At 44.8% G+C, this 16,078-nt stretch overlaps 1 protein-coding gene across 1 annotated transcript in view; it reads right to left on the reverse strand.

Moving 5' to 3' along the window:
- Window positions 1-11,830, reverse strand: part of DNAI1 (dynein axonemal intermediate chain 1) — a 291,024-nt gene extending 279,194 nt beyond the window's left edge. The window contains exons 1-4 of the mRNA XM_075067475.1: window positions 11,825-11,830; window positions 10,871-10,945; window positions 7,121-7,219; window positions 5,129-5,209 (exon numbers count right to left, since the gene is read on the reverse strand). Coding sequence (XP_074923576.1) covers window positions 5,129-5,209; window positions 7,121-7,219; window positions 10,871-10,945; window positions 11,825-11,830 — 261 coding nt within the window. The remainder of the gene's footprint in view (window positions 1-5,128; window positions 5,210-7,120; window positions 7,220-10,870; window positions 10,946-11,824) is intronic.
- Window positions 11,831-16,078: the final 4,248 nt, after the last annotated feature.

Raw genomic sequence — 16,078 nt, forward strand, 5'->3', positions numbered from 1 at the left:
TCATCCTTAAAATGTAACATCTAGTCCACAGATGTAGCACGTAACACACTGGCATCTTCCACCACATCTAGGCTCTCTCCTTTCCTTCCATCAGGACTGGCTCTCTGGCTTGAGGGGGTCAGCCAGATCTCTTTGCTGTTCTCCTGCTGTCAGCCTTCCCTGGCAACCAACTACAGCTTCCTTCAGGAATCTCCTACAGTCTTCTGGTCTCTGGCAGCTTTCACCGGCCAGTCTTTCACTCCCATGCAGCTCTCACTTGCCCTGTTCCTGACTAAACCTTCCACTGTCTCAATCTCTCCCCCATTTATATGGCTCAAGTGTTTTCAGCCCAAGTGGGGGGCAGCTAATAAGTCACAGGTGCATTGGCCTCTTCCTTCTTAAAGGGATGATTTCCCCCATGACAGGGCCCTCTACCAGATGGCCAAATCTATGGATGTCAGCAAGAGCAGCACACCAGCTAACTTCAGCTGTTGCAATGATGCAAAGGCTCCAACGGTACGTCTACACTGCAAGTGAAGGTCTAGTTGTAGCACGAGTAGGTGTACCCACTCTAGCTTTAATCTAGCTAGCCCAGGTGACAATAGTCGTGAAGATGTGGCAGCAAGAGCATCACCACCAGCAACCAGAGCGCAAGCCTGCTAGGGAGCCTGTGCACATACTCTAGTTCTCTAAAACATACCCAATTGCTTGACTACACTTTCAGTTTAATAGTAAAAATGTTCCACAAAGACAAAGTACACCTTTATCCCGATATAACGCTGTCTTCGGGAGCCAAAAAATATTACCGCATTATAGGTGAAACCGCATTATATCGAACTTGCCTTGATCCGCCAGAGTGCACAACCCCACCCCCTGGAGCGCTGCTTTACCATGTTATATCCAAATTCATGTTATATCGGGTCGCATTATATTGGGGTAGAGGTGTAGTACAATGCAGAAAGAAGACTTATGTACCATTCCTTCTGGGAAGTAGTTTTCTTGAAGTGTGCAGTTCATCTTACACAGCAGGTGTGCTCCTAGGTATGAATTCAAACCCAGCCATATTTATAGCATGGTTGTTTACGAGCTAAAAGCACTCTCTATACATAGGGTGACCAGATGTCCCAATTTTATAAGGACTGTCCCGATATTTCAGGCTTTTTCTTAGGCCTGGTCTACACTACGCGTTTAAATCGATTTAAAGAGTGTTAAATCGATTTAACGCTGTACCCATCCGCACTACAACGCCCTTTATATTGATATAAAGGGCTCTTTAAATCGATTTCTGTACTCCTCCCCGACGAGAGGAGTAGCGCTAAATTCGATATTAACATATCGGATTACGGTTAGTGTGATCGATTTCCTGGTACTCCTCCAAACGAGAGGAGTAGCGCTCAAATTCGATACTTACACATATCGATTACGAATAGTGTGGATGGAAATCAACCGTTATTGGCCTCCGGGCGGTTCTCCCACAGTGCACCACTGACCGCATCTGGAAGCAATCTGATGAGCGGGCAGGTAAACAGGAAAAGCCGGCAAACTTTTGCAATTACATTTCCTGTTTGCCCAGGTGAGCTCTGATCAGCACAGGTGGCGATGCAGTCGTCCAAATCCAAAAGAGCTCCAAAGCATGGACCGGTATCGGGAGATCACTGGATCTGATTCGCTGTTATGGGGAGACAAATCTGTTGATCATAAGAGCTCGTTACAGAAGAACAAAATGCCAAAGCGTTTTGAAAAAAATGGCTCCAGGACATACACAGTGCTGGCATGACAAGCGTAATGGTAAAGCCAGAGACTCAAATGGACGCTCATGGATGGGAGGGAGGGTACTGGGACTCCAGCTTATCTCACAGTCCACAGCAGTCCCTGAAAAGTTTTGCATTTCTTGGCTGAAGCTCCCAATGTCTGTAGGTTTCAACAACAGTGTCAGTGGCGTGGTTCAGGGAACAGCTCCTCAGTTTTCTTTTCCCCCGCCCACCACCCACATGAAAGAAAAGGGAAAGAAATCATTTTGACTTCTTTCAATGTCACCCTATGTGTACTGAATGCTGCTGGTAAGACGCGATGCGTGCAGCAGTGAAGAGGCAGTATCCGCTCTCTCCCTCACCCCTCCCCTCGGAATGGTAGATGGGGTGCAGACGTAGGACTAGTAACCATTGTCTCTCATGAATATCTAACATGTTGACAGTGGCTGAGGCGGCGCATTGCCTGGGTTAATGACTCCCAGTAGTAGATAGGACAGAACGGCTAATAACTCAGTCTTCATCATAGCACTGGGGGTCTGCTTCAGGCCCCCCTCCCTTTCCTGTGTAAAGAAAGATTCTGTTACTGCCTGGACTGTCATGCAGCAGCAAAAAAATCGCTGGGCTCCTCTCCCCCACACCTTTAATGTCCTGCCTGGACTATCATCAAGCCGGGAAGCTGCCTGCCTCCCCCTCATTTTATGTCACTAAACACTCCTAGTGTTTCTTTATTCCTTAGCATTCTTTATTATTTCATGACACAATGGGCAGGACAGACTGCCACGGTAATTCCAGGAAGGTTGGGGGAGGAAGGGAGCAACGGGTGGGGTTGTTGTGCAGGGGGCACCCCTGTGAATACTGACATGGAGCAGCTGTGCTCTCTGATACACTGGTCCTCTAATATACACTTGCCCTTATTCTAGGCAGGATTGACTCTATTTTAGAACCATAAAGGAGGGATGACTTTGGGGAGTCAATCCCAGTTTTGCTTTTGCGTTGTGCGCCCCAGCGATTTCACCAGGGGCACTCATGATAGCAGCGGGACAGTACAGAGGAGGAGAGATAACTGTCATTTCATTGCAGTTTACTCCGGCAGTAGACGGTACGAACACGTGGTAACCATCTTTGCTATCTGCAAAGGAAGTAGATGCTGTGCGTGTAGCGCTGGAATATCGCCTCTCTGTCCGCGGATCAGTCCACATACGGTGCCATAAAAAAAAAGGGCTTGAACGGTCTTCCATGGTTGCCATGCTTATGGTGTCTGCCGCAGGCAATCAGGGACAAACCGGCATGAAAGGATTGTCAGCTGATTTTTTCCCGGAGGAAGGGAATACTGACGACATATTACCAGCACCCCCCGCACGACAAATACTGATTCAACCAGGACTTTCCAAGGGGTGGTGGGAGACGCGGGAAACTATGGGTAGCTACGGGAGGCTACCCACAAATGCAACGCTTCAGAATCGACCGTTAGGCCTCGGGACCATGGCATGGACGCACAACGCCGAATTACTGTCCCTAGTGTGGCCGCATGAAATCGAATTTATAATATCAGTTTTATAAAACCAATTTTAGCTAATTCGATATTATCCCGTAGTGTAGACGTGGCCTCTTATAGAAGCCTATTACACCCCACCTCCTGTCCCGATTTTTCACACTTGCTGTTTGGTCACCCTATCTATACATCACCCAAGACTCAAATTCACCCATCAGCTTTTTACCATGTTCTTCTTGTTCCATGATGTACATTTCTTCTCTTTTCGTTTGGATCCCATATTTCAAGAGCCATGACGGCACAACCAAACCTTTACTAGGACACACTGTTCATGAATCTAGCTTTTAACAGGTTTCATATTTGCTAATGCCAAAAGCTACATTTAGTTTTGCAGAGTATTGCGGGCTATAGACATTGACATAGATATAAATATAGATATTGTGACATAAGTGAACAGAATTGCAGAAGGAGCATAATACAAGTCACTTCGAATAACTGTTCATATTTTATATAATATATACAATATTTATACCATGCACGTAACACCTATTAATGGGGGTTGGGGTGTAACACATTGCTAACCTGTGCTGAAACCCATGCTGCTGCGTCTACACTACTACTGTTACTCAGGCTAGCTAGATTAAAGTTAGCACAGGTATGTCTCCCCAGTCGACAATCACACTTTCATACAGAGTAGACGTACCCTAAGACTCAAACCATATAAGGCTCCTGAGATCAATATCAACACCTTAAGTGGCACCCAGAAGCAATAAGAAGCCATTGCAGACTCGAAGTGCTAATGTAACAATGCTCCTTAAAGCAAACACTGCTTTATTCTGCACTAACTGGACTACAGCTTCAAGGGAGGTATGATAGCCTCACATCGAGCCCACTGCAGTCATTGAGAAGGTCCTGAAGGCATGAATAACTCATCCCCCTGGGTCTGTCACACCACAGCCACAACACTGGAGCCAGTGAAATCATGCCAGTGAAATGGAGAGGAAGATGTGGCCCCATAGCCACTCCCTGGGGGCCAGACTCTCCGCTGACTAGTTAAATTTCTTTTCTTATATAGAGTAAATATGTGGCCAAATCATCCCTGGCCCTTGCGCAGGTGCACAGGAATGAGACCAGAGAACAAAGTGCCTTCCCAAGCCTTTGAGCTCCCTACTCAAGGGCTAGGGACAATTGAAGTACTGCAGCTGGGACACTGCAGAGACTGCTCCCTCCACGTGCCCCAGGGGGTGCAAACCACCCCAAGGAGGGAGGAGAGTAGGCATGGCTATGACTCCGCCCTCCCCTTGCAGAACCCACAGAGCTAGCTGAACATGCTGAGGGAGTAGGAAGCTCCACACAGATGCAGAATGTGCATGCACCTCCTGCACTGGAAAGCTGAGGGAGGAGAGATTGGACTTCGTAAGGTACAATCCTTCCTGGAGCTTCCCCATGGGTCTCTGCAGCTCAGGCTGCTGACTAATTTCCTCACTTTGGCCCTGAATTGGCATTGATTGCACAAAACATGTTTTTGAATGCTCATATATTTTCATGAGACTGGAACATGCTATGAAGATATTGAGTTATAAATGCACTACTGACTGTAAAGAATCCTCTCTCTCCTCTCACCATGGCTGAATGGAATAATTTATCAGCTGAGATTAGTTGCACTAATTACAGTCACTTTCAGAACTTGTTGAGTAATTGCCATCTCGTGTTTCTGCATAGTCAATTATGTTAATGTTTCTAGACTTTTATCCTCTGCAAAAGCCCTTAAGGAACTGCTAGTAGTATATGGAAAATAAAGTAAATCCACACTAAAATACAAGTTATCTTGTTATAAATTAAGCTAAGCCCAAATCAATAAATGGCACCCACAAGAACCTAGATTTACAGACCATTCGGCACTTACCTTAAAGCTGTATCGGACAATATTCTGGGGAGCATGTGGATTATTGGCTGTCAGGATGCGTGTAACTTCCTCTTTTAATTCCTTTGGAATGGAAAAACAGAGCCATAAATTCAAGCCCGTTCTTAAAGCTGGAACAGTAACATATAGTATAAAAAGATCTCCGGGTTCCTCAGGCTCATTTCCATTGTGTTCAAACTGCAATGGACACCTCAGCAAAAGAACAATGGCTGTGGCAAAGTTAGTTCAGAATGTGCCAAGTTACAACCCCATCTGGCAACCACTACTGGGCATAATGCTTACTACCATGGGTAGCTCCATTCACTTCAAAGGGATTACTTAGAGCAAGTCTACACTTCAAGCTGGAGGGGTCAATTCCAGCTTGAAGGGACAAACCTGTGCTAGCTCTGATCATTCTTGCATGCTAATCATATAGCATAGCTACAGCAGCTATGATGGTGGGACAGGCTAGCCGCCCGACTACATGCCTAGGGTCTTGGATGTCTACGTACTCGGCAGCTAGCCACTCCTGCTGTCTGTGCCATCACCACTTTTACCATGCTAACATGATCAGAGCTAATGGGGATATGTCTCCTCAAGCTGGAAATTACCCCTCCATCTCAAAGTGTAGGCATATCCCTAGATTCTTTAGTATTATGAGATATTATTTAGACTGTAGTAACACCCACAAAATGGTAGGCGCTTTCCATACACAGACCCTGCCTTGAAGTGCGTGCAGTCCAAAACAAGTTGTATACACTAAGCACAGTAGCCAGTGTTTGCAGCATTGGCCCCTTGGTAATAATAGCACCATTTATATAGAGAGTAAGAGGACTTGGGGTGGAGGGGAGGGAAACGACACATCTTTCTTCTGTTGACCCTATGGAGATCACGGTGCAAAGTATGAAGAACCTAAGGCTGTGTCACTTTTATATGGCCCATCCCTTTGCAGCGGGGATCCCCCTTTGAGCAGAGAATCTGGAGGCAGCTGTGGACAGGGATGTTCCTGGCTCTCTGGCTCCATTGGAGCCAGAGGTGAAAGTAAGCCAGTATGGTAAGGTACAGCATACTGGCAAGAGCCTGTTTGCCGTGCTGGACTGGACCGGCTTCCACAGCAGTGATTTAAAGGGCCCAGGGCTCCAGCCACAGAGGGAGCCCCGGGCCCTTTAAAGCGCCGCCGGAGCTCTGGTATCCGGGCTTGGGTGGGGATTTAAACGGCCCAGTGCTCCTGCCACTGCAGGGAGCCCTGGGGCCTTTAAATATCCGCTGGAGCTCCGGAAGCCGGGCTTGGGTGGGGATTTAAATGGCCCGGTGCTCCTGCCACTGCGGGAAGCCCTGGGGACTTTAAATCCTCACTGGAGCTCCGGCAGCCGGGCTCGGGTGGGGATTTAAAGGCCTGGAGCTATGCAATTTGACCCTGAGCCCCGGGGCTCCTAGCCGTCTCTGCAGCTGGTAACTCTGGGATGATTTAAAGGCCCTGGGGCTCCCAGCCAAAGCCGGAGCCCCAGGGCCCTTAAATCTTGCAAGGCCGCACCTCTTCCGGTTGAGGCCACACCTCTTCCAGTTGAAGCCATGCCCCCTCTCAGGATTCTGGTGTACCGGTAAATCCTTTAAGTTACTTTCACCCCTGATTGGAGGCATGCTGCCCAGGAGCAAGACCAGAGCTGTAGGACCCTCAACACAAAAGGCCCCAGAATCCTGCTGGTCCCTGGGATGCTCAGGGCTTGCTGGTTGACCTTATGGGCTGTTCCACCAGGGGAAACCCTGTTCCACCACCCAGTGGAAGAACGGGAGAAATCTCCTCAAGGACATTTTCTCTCTTCTAGTCCATTGGCTTCAGAAGGTTCCTTCAGGTTATGCTCTCCAGCTCGTACTGCTGAAGGCAATTTTGTTTTAAACAGCAGAAACAGTGCACTAAAAACTCGGTGAAGTGTTTGCAAGGATTCTGCTTTTGTGTAAACAACTCATGAAAACCCCAAATACTCTTTTACTCACAGCTTCGGTCAACTCAAGTTGGTCTGGGGGTTTGAGTAGAGTTTTTGACAGTGTCCATTCATCTGCCCCCTCTCCCGCTTCAGTGGATGCATCTTCGTCCTAGCACAGGAGCAACAAACCCATTAATGCACTGAGATGGGGACAGTTCCAGAGGTGTGAAAGGATAGAAGTACGGAAGCAGCTGATCCCAGTCTGATCTCTCTAAATGAAGCTTTGGCCAGTCTTAGCTAACACAGACCTTGTGGGCCTTGAAAGGTGCTGAGCTGCCATAGCTGCCACTGAATGAATCTACAATGTGCTCAGCACTTCTCAGAATCATAAGAACATAAGAGCGGCCAGACTGGGTCAGACCAAACATCCATCTAGCCCAGTATCCTGTCTTCCAACAGTGGCCAATGCCAGGTTGTTGCCCTGGATTTGAGGGGTGTATTTATCCCAGAATGTGATCAAGCTAATTGCAATTATATATGTGCACTCAGCAACTATGAATTCATGAAACAGAACACCACATATTGGACAGTTAATTTGGAAACAGGCTTTCAGAAGCAAGGTCATAACTACTGGCAGTTTTGCTGATCAGTATGGGAGGAGCGGAAGAAAAAGTAAACAATTGAGAGTGAGAAAAGATATATGGATGGACATCCTTGAGTCTAGATGCCTCTGATAGTAAAAGTTAGGAAAAGCGATGCCTTAGTAGGGGTCACTATGACCTATGTGTTTAGCAGAAGTTAGTTATAAAAAATTCAGATAACAGAGTGTATTTGGGAGCAGTCCTTGGGAGCTATCCTGGGATAGGCATTTTCCTGACATATTTACTCCCCAGCAGGAGGGTGTTTGGCCAGCACTGACCTGTCATTGATTACTCAATACTGCCTCAGAATATAGGTAAATATCTGGGATGTTCTAAACCTATTACTTATGTCTGTGTGTGCTTAAATCTAATAACTGCAGTGTTAGACAAAAGCATGCTAACTTGCATTTCTCCTTGATCCAACAGAATCGCTGAGTTCCTGATGATTTATTCCTTTCACTGCCTGGAGTGAAATAGTTCAGTTGTCCCTGTTGAGGGTTCTGGTAACCCTGGGTAACAAGGTGCCACAGAGGGAATGAACGGAACAGGAATCATCAAGTGATCCATCCCCGGTCGCTCATTCCCAGCTTCTAGCAAACAGAGGCTAGAGACACCATCCCTGCCCATCCTGGCTAATAGCCATTGAAGGACCAAGCTGGGAGAAGAGGTAGATATGCTGGAGGGTGGAGATAGGGTCCAGAGTGACCTAGACAAATTGGAAGATTGGGCCAAAAGAAATCTGATGAGGTTCAACAAGGACAAGTGCAGAGTCCTGTACTTAGGATGGAAGAATCCCATGCACTGCTTCAGGCTGGGGACTGACTGGCTAAGCTGCAGTTCTGCAGAAAAGGACCTGGGGATTACAGTGGACGAGAAACTGGATATGAGTTAGCAGTGTGTCCTTGTTGACAAGAAGGCTCACGGCATATTGGGCGGCATTAGTAGGAGCACTGCCAGCAGATCAAGGGAAGTGATTATTCCTCTCTATTCGCCACTGGTGAGGCCACATCTGGAGTATTGCATCCAGTTCTGGGCCCCCCACTACAGAAGGGATGTGGACAAATTGAAGAGAGTCCAGTGAAGGGCAACAAAAATGATTAGGGGGCTGGGGCACGTGACTTATGAGGAGAGGCTGAGGGAACTGGGCTTGTTTAATCTGCAGAAGAGAAGAGTGAGAGTGGATTTGATAGCAGCCTTCAACTGCCTGAAAGGGGGTTCCAAAGAGGATGGAGCTTGGCTGTTCTCAGTGGTAGCAGATGACAGAACAAGGAGCAATGGTCTCAAGTTGCAGTGGGGGAGGTCTAGGTTGGATATTAGGAAACACTATTTCACTAAGAGGGCGGTGAAGCACTGGAATGAGTTACCTAGGGAGGTGGCGGATTCTCCATCCTTAGAGGTTTTTAAGGCCCGGCTTGACAAAGCCCAGGCTGGGATGATTTAGTTGGGGTTGGTCCTGGTTTGAGCAGGAGATTGGACTACATGACCTCCTGAGGTCCCTTCCAACCCTCATCTTCAGTGATTCTATCCTCCATGAATTTATCTAGTTCTTTTCAAACCCTGATCAGGCCCTTGGTTTCTGTCAAAGTTGCTTGTCATGTCTGAAGATCTTTTCTTTCCCTTTTCAAAACAAGAGCAACAGTTTTTTCATTTAATCTTCACAATTTAAAAAATGACAACTCTAGTTCTCTTGCTCATATTATACCCAGTCCTTAAGAGAGCCATATGCAGAACATATTATATTGATGCTCTAAATTGAGACTGCTCAATGGCTCAGTAAAGAACCAGTAGTTATTTCTAAAATGTTGTTACATAAGCCACACCTAGAAATTATTTCAGATATAAAGATTTAGGGATCATATTTTAGGCAGAGCAATGTTAACCATTTTTTTGTAAAGGTCAGCAGGCGTTACACCACAGTACAGCAAACATCCTATCTGTATGGCCATGGCACAGAGAGATGCTTTCACTGGGGTACTTGATGGTGTTATTATGTTACATCACTAATAGAAAAGTGATTGCTGCAGGGATTAATTTAAATTCCTTTTCATTACCATTATACTTGCAGAGCACCAAGTCACTAATTAAAGGGTATAACAGCTTGGGGCAGTTTTTCCCCCTTAAATTGGAATGTCTAATGAATTGAATTTAAAATAAATCAATCTTTCTTTTAAATACAGTTGTCTCAGTTCTATTAAACTATATATCTTAGTCCAAAGATATGCAACCTATGGCCTTAAAGCCATGTAGAGTCTAAACTTCTCATGCATGCCAGGTCTCTGGCACAGTGACTGCAATAATGATCATACAAATGCTGCCTGCCACACAAGGAAGCAAGGGGAGATAGCTCAGTGGTTTGAGCACTGGCCTGCTAAACCCAGGGTTGTGGGTCCAATCCTTGAGAGGGCCGCTTAGGGATCTAGGGCAAAAATCAATACTTGGTCCTGCTAGTGAAGGCAGGGGCCTGCACTTGATGACCTCTCAGGGTCCCTTCCAATTCTAGGCGTTAGGTATCTTTCCTATTAGTATTATTATAAGACCCTTGGATCCTGCCCCATCCCTCCAAACAGCCATGAAGATGTTTCAGTGAGACAGGAACACTCACACAAACACTGCAGTTCCATTTGACACTGCGAGCCAAAATACAATCACAGTGTAAGATCCTAATGATGCAGTGTTATGGTTTCTGGGGGTTGCTGCCTCAGGATAAGACTACTATTTGTACAGCACCATAAGAGTACAAAGCACTGTACAATATCTACATACGCCCAGCAATGACTGATGATAACTGTGGGGTCCATTGAGCATGGCCAGGCAATGCTATGTTGGCTACATGCCATGTACCAAGGAAACTCACCGTCTGCACATTCTAGTTTTCTTGCTTTAGTTTTAATTTCCATTTTATACTCTAATTTGCTGATGTAATTCCTTTCTTAACGAGAGTCTAGAACAACCCTCTATTGCTAAATAAATTTAAATGTCACCAGTTATACCAAGTTGGCCATTACTGAAATGGAATCTACTTTGCTTCTCATGGATGTAGAGAAATGCAGTCACTCAGAAAGTTTGGCATCAGAGGGGTAGCTCATGCTCCAAAATGTCTGTTAGTCTATAAGGTGCCACAGGATTCTTTGCTGCTTTTTCAGAAAGTTTGGGATTTGGTGACAAGTTGTGTCTCTTACCCGTTTTTTTGAGGTGCTTTTGGCAGTCCTTGATTGTACCGCCTTAACTGCTGGTCCTATTTGTCCACCTTGGCCCTAGAACAAATACACACAAAATGTAAAACCAGTGTAGACGTTTATAACCACTTTCCCGATACAACCAGAGCAGAATAAGAACAGAGAAGAGCCCACCAGGATTTGTTACAATAATGACTAATATTTCTATAGCATCTTCATCCAAGGGTCTCAGCACATTCTACAAACTGATTCAAAATTCTGTATATGAATCATTTCACCCCCCATTGAAAAATAGCCACTTCTGGACTATAACAAACCAGCAATTTAACAGCACTCAGGAACACCTATGTGACAGTTCAGGATAGAAACTGAACAAGTCCATGTGAAATTGAAACCAAAGGAGAAATTTAAGCCTGGAGAATGTAATTACGAAATTTAGCCAGGTCACCAGTGCTGTTGTTCCTGCTCTTTCAAAAAATATGCCATAGGATCCACAATGGCCAAAAGTGCCATTTTAAAAAGTATATTGAATGTATCTAGGGAACAGAACACATCCTGTTTGGCAGGAAGATGGACATGATGACTTTAATGTGACTTTCCCATCTCTTATATCTATAATTCCATTATTTATTAGGCCTCTAGAATAGGAATTCTGCAGACAAATCATTTTAAATGATGACACATGTGGCACAGATTATACTAGACCAAGGTTTTCTCCTGAAAATTTCCGTGTTGTTTGCTCTTGCCACAAGATAAGACACGCTACCGACACTAGAAAGGTCTCAGGGAAGTTTATTCTGGAAAAGAGCAACTCAGAACTATAACTTATGGGCAGATCTATGCATTCCTCTTGTTCAGAAAATGGGGAGTTGTGACACAGAGTCCAATTGGTGGCTCACTACTCTGTATCAGCAACTCTCAGCAGGCCGGAAAAACTTACTGCACCTAACACATTACTGTCATAGTACTTATCTGTCAAGAATGTTATGGAGATATAAAATGAAAGCTGGTGACACACTGGTGTCTTAAATAGAGAGCTAAGGGTTAATGTTTCTTTCACCTGTAAAGGGTTAACAAAGAGAACCAAACACCTGACCAGAGGACCAATCAGGAAACCGGATTTTTCAAAGTTCAGGGGAGGGAATGTTTGGGTCTGTGTCTTGTCCGGCTCTCAGCTATGAGAGGGGATCTTTTCTATCTGTAGCTTAATCTTCCGTTTCACAGTTGTAAGTCAAGGTAGAAAAAACAATTGCTGTATGGGTTTTCTGATTCATTGTGTGTTGCTGGAATGTTTGATTGTATGCTCTTTTAATAGCTGTCTCTATTCATATTTTTCTTTAAGCAATCGCCTGTTGTGTTGGTCAACTTGATGCAGAGATCATGTTCATGGTGTCTCTTTCTTTTTTTCTTTATAAAGCTTTCTTTTAAGGACATTGTTGTGAGTTTTCTCTCTGGATAGGTAAGGACGAAAGGAGGGGGAATTCTCTTTGGTGTTAGATCTACGGGGGTAATCTCTGCAGCACCAGGAATTGGTTGGAGGGAAAAGCTAAGGGGAGAGAGATAGGATCTTTTTCTTTCCTTTGTATTTGGGGTTTGTCTCTTTGTTGAAACGAGCGACAGCTTCTTGGATTGTGTGTAAAGAGGATTGCATCAGTAACTCTCAGGTCTAGCCCAGAGATGATTCTGGAGTGGAGAAGAGAGTGGAGGGAGTGGGTTATTTCCCTTTGTTGTAGACTCAAGGCATCTGAGTCTTGGGGGTTCCCCAGGGAAGGTTTTGGGGAGACCAGAGTGAGCCAAAACACTGGAATTTTTGGATGGTGGCAGCGAGATAAAATCTAAGCTGGTAATTAAGCTTAGAGGGTTTCATGCAGGCACCCAGATTTCTGGACGCTAAGGTCCAGATTTGGGAATGCTTATGATAACTGGTCATTACTATCATTGTGAAATATATGTATTAACACTATATGAGGAACTGTGGATACTCCCTGACATTCTGCTTTAAAGTCTGTAACCAAGCAAAGGGAGAAACAGGTTTTCTTCCAGACAAGAGGCAGGATAGTTATCTTCCTGTCTCTACTGTAAATTGAGCATTGTGATTCTGAAGACATTGGGCAGTTCATTTTCATCCAAGATAGACAGGAGGAATAAATTAGCAAGAAAATGTGAAATCAGGATGGGAAGATACTGGAGTCTGATCCCCGGGAGTTCATCCTGTCTCTCGTGACAAAGACGATAATCTTTCGGGAATACATGGAACAATAGAAAGACATGTTGATTTTCCATCATTTAGGGGACAAAGAGGTCAGTGCTCTTTCTATCTTTGAATGGTGGATCCCCTGCCCTGCGGGTGGGTGATGCTGAAAGGCTGCTTTACGTAAGGAACTCATCTTAGTCAAGGATCGTAGCCTGGTAAGTTTTAGTCACTTAAAAGTGTGTTCTACTTTCATTTTATTTGGAACCATTTCTATCTCTATCATTCTTGCTTAGTATCGCTTAGATCTCAGCTTTTGGTTAATAAACTTCTCTTTCTTTTATCATAAGTATATCTCAGCACTATTATACTAACCAAAGTGTGAATTCCTGATTAAATCAAACAAGCTGCTGTGCACATTGTCTCTTTAGAGACAGCAGACTTGATAATTTCTGTGGTCGTCCAGTGACAACGGCTGGATGCTGCAGGGAGACACTTCTAGAGAGTTTGGGAACTGAAGTACATCAAGGGTTAACCTGGGAGGCACAGTTAGAACTAGTAGACTCATGAGGAATCTGTGGGGCTGCAAACAAACTGGAGTGACTGGGAGTTGCCATTCTGTTTAGCACCCTTTTATGCTGAGGCAGTGGGGTAATATGTTGATTTACAGTTCTGGACACCTTGAGAAAGTGTCACAGGCATTTACACTCTTGTTTAATCAGTGATAACTCAACAACTTTAAATTTAATCATATTCCCAAAAAATAATTGTTTTAACTCCATTACGTGCAAAGAGGCTGAGCTATGATTCATGTAGCACCTTAACTTTCAGTTTCCTGGCTTCGGCATGATTAAGATCTCAATCATAATATGTCACTTAACAGCATATTTTACATTTAATTTTAAATTACTGGGATAATGTTCTTTTAAAAATCCCAAAGCACCATTGTCTGACTTTCCTTTTTAGCATGCCTGCCAAACGCTGATAGGATTCAAATAACTACAGATACAAAAGAACTTTGCAAGTGTCCTCAGAAAACAAAGCTAACATTTTAATAAAACGAATAATAATAATAAAATAATAATATTGTGCACTCACATGGCACACAGCACCTTCCACCTGCCAATCCCACAGTGATTCATGAAATATTAACTGAGTCTCACTATATCCCGTGAGATAGGAATTGTTATTATCCACTTCACATATGGACAGAACATAGAAAGGTTAAGAGGTTTCCCAAAGGTCACACACTGAAGTCAGCAGCAGAGCAGAGAAAAGAACCAAGGAATCCTCGCTCCCAGGCTTCTACTCAAACCATTAGACCAGTGGTTCCCAAACTTGTTCTGCCGCTTGTGCAGGGAAAGCCCCTGGCAGGCCTGGCTGGTTTGTTTACCTGCCGCATATGCAGGTTCGGCCAATCGCGGCTCCCAGTGGCCACGGTTCACTGCTCCAGGCCAATGGGAGCTGCTGGAAGCAGCGCGGGCTGAGGGACGTACTGGCTGCCACTTCCAGCAGCTCCGATTAACCTGGAGCAGTGAATCGCAGCCATTGGGAGCCACGATTGGCGGAACCTGCGGACGCGGCAAGTAAACAAACCGGCCCGGCCCGCCAGGGACTTTCCCTGCACAAGCGGCGGAACAAGTTTGGGGCCAGGTCTACACTACGCCTTTAAATCGGTTTAACGGCCGATAAATCGATTTAACGCTGTACCCGTTCACACGACGTTGTCATTAATATCGATATAAGGGGCTCTGTAAACCGATTTCTGTACTCCACCCCGACGAGAGGAGTAGCGCTAAATTCGATAGTAACAACTCGGATTAGGGTTAGTGTGGACGGAAATCGACATTATTGGCCTCCGAGAGGTATCCCACAGTGCACCACTCCTGAAATCGACGGTAGCTTTGGACCATGGACGCACACAATCGATTTAATGATCCTAGTGTGGACGCGCTAAACTGATTTTATAATATCTGTTTTATAAAATCGGTTTAAGCAAATCCGAATTAATCCTGTAGTGTAGACGTGGCCTGGGAACCACTGCATTAGACAATACTGCTCCTCTATACTGTTTCAATCCAGCAGCAGTAGCTGATGTAGCCATTCTATGTTAAAAGAAACATGCTGAACGTTAATTTAATGTGACTTAAGCAACAACATTTAAAACAGATTTCCAGAGCACAATTTAATTTAGACCCAATTCAAAATCAAACTACTAACTTTAAATAGGAAACCAAGCCTACTTACCATTCCCCCCTGTAAATGAGTCTGTCAATGCAATTATCTGGCAGTAAAGGCATTGACAAGGCACTCTGAAGGTAATTGTTTTAGGCAGTTGGGTGTATTTCAATTAACACAGCATAAAGAGCAATCAGTGAAAAAAATCTGTAATTATATTAAAAGTGAAAAGCCACACTGAAGAAAAGCAGGAATCTGACTTCACTAGACGCAAAAAGAAACTAGAGCAAACACACTGTCCCCTTCCTGCACCCTCCCAGTTATGATTCCCCAGGTAATGAAGGGATTGCAGGACAGTGGGTGATCCTACATGTCACTTGGGGGAATTAGGGATGATATAGCAGCATAAACTCCCTTTGAAACCCATGGCCTTCTGCTAATTGAACCCTGTATATGTCAGCCTTTAACTTAAAAAAATAGTTACCATCATTAGCCCCTTTGTGTTATTCTCCCATTCTCACCTCCAAGTTTTTTTCTATGAGGTTCCCTACACCTGGAATACTCTTCCTGACCTAGTCTGCTATGTTTATGGCTTCTCCTCCCTTTGGTCTCTCCTTAAGCTCCAGGAAATTTATAAACTCTTAAAACAAGGAACCAGATTCTGGTAGCCTTACTCATGAGTAGTCCCACTGAAGCCAAGTTGACTATTCACAGAATAAGGTGCAGTATGTGGCAAATTGCCGGTATTGTTCTCTGGGTCTCACGCTTTCTCTTCTCTGGGGTAGGTTCAGGGCGATATTGCTTGCCTCTGAACCAGTTCTTAATCACTCCCCTAGTGTCCT

This window comes from Chelonoidis abingdonii, chromosome 6, assembly GCF_003597395.2.
Source record: "Chelonoidis abingdonii isolate Lonesome George chromosome 6, CheloAbing_2.0, whole genome shotgun sequence".
NCBI lineage: Eukaryota > Metazoa > Chordata > Testudines > Testudinidae > Chelonoidis > Chelonoidis abingdonii.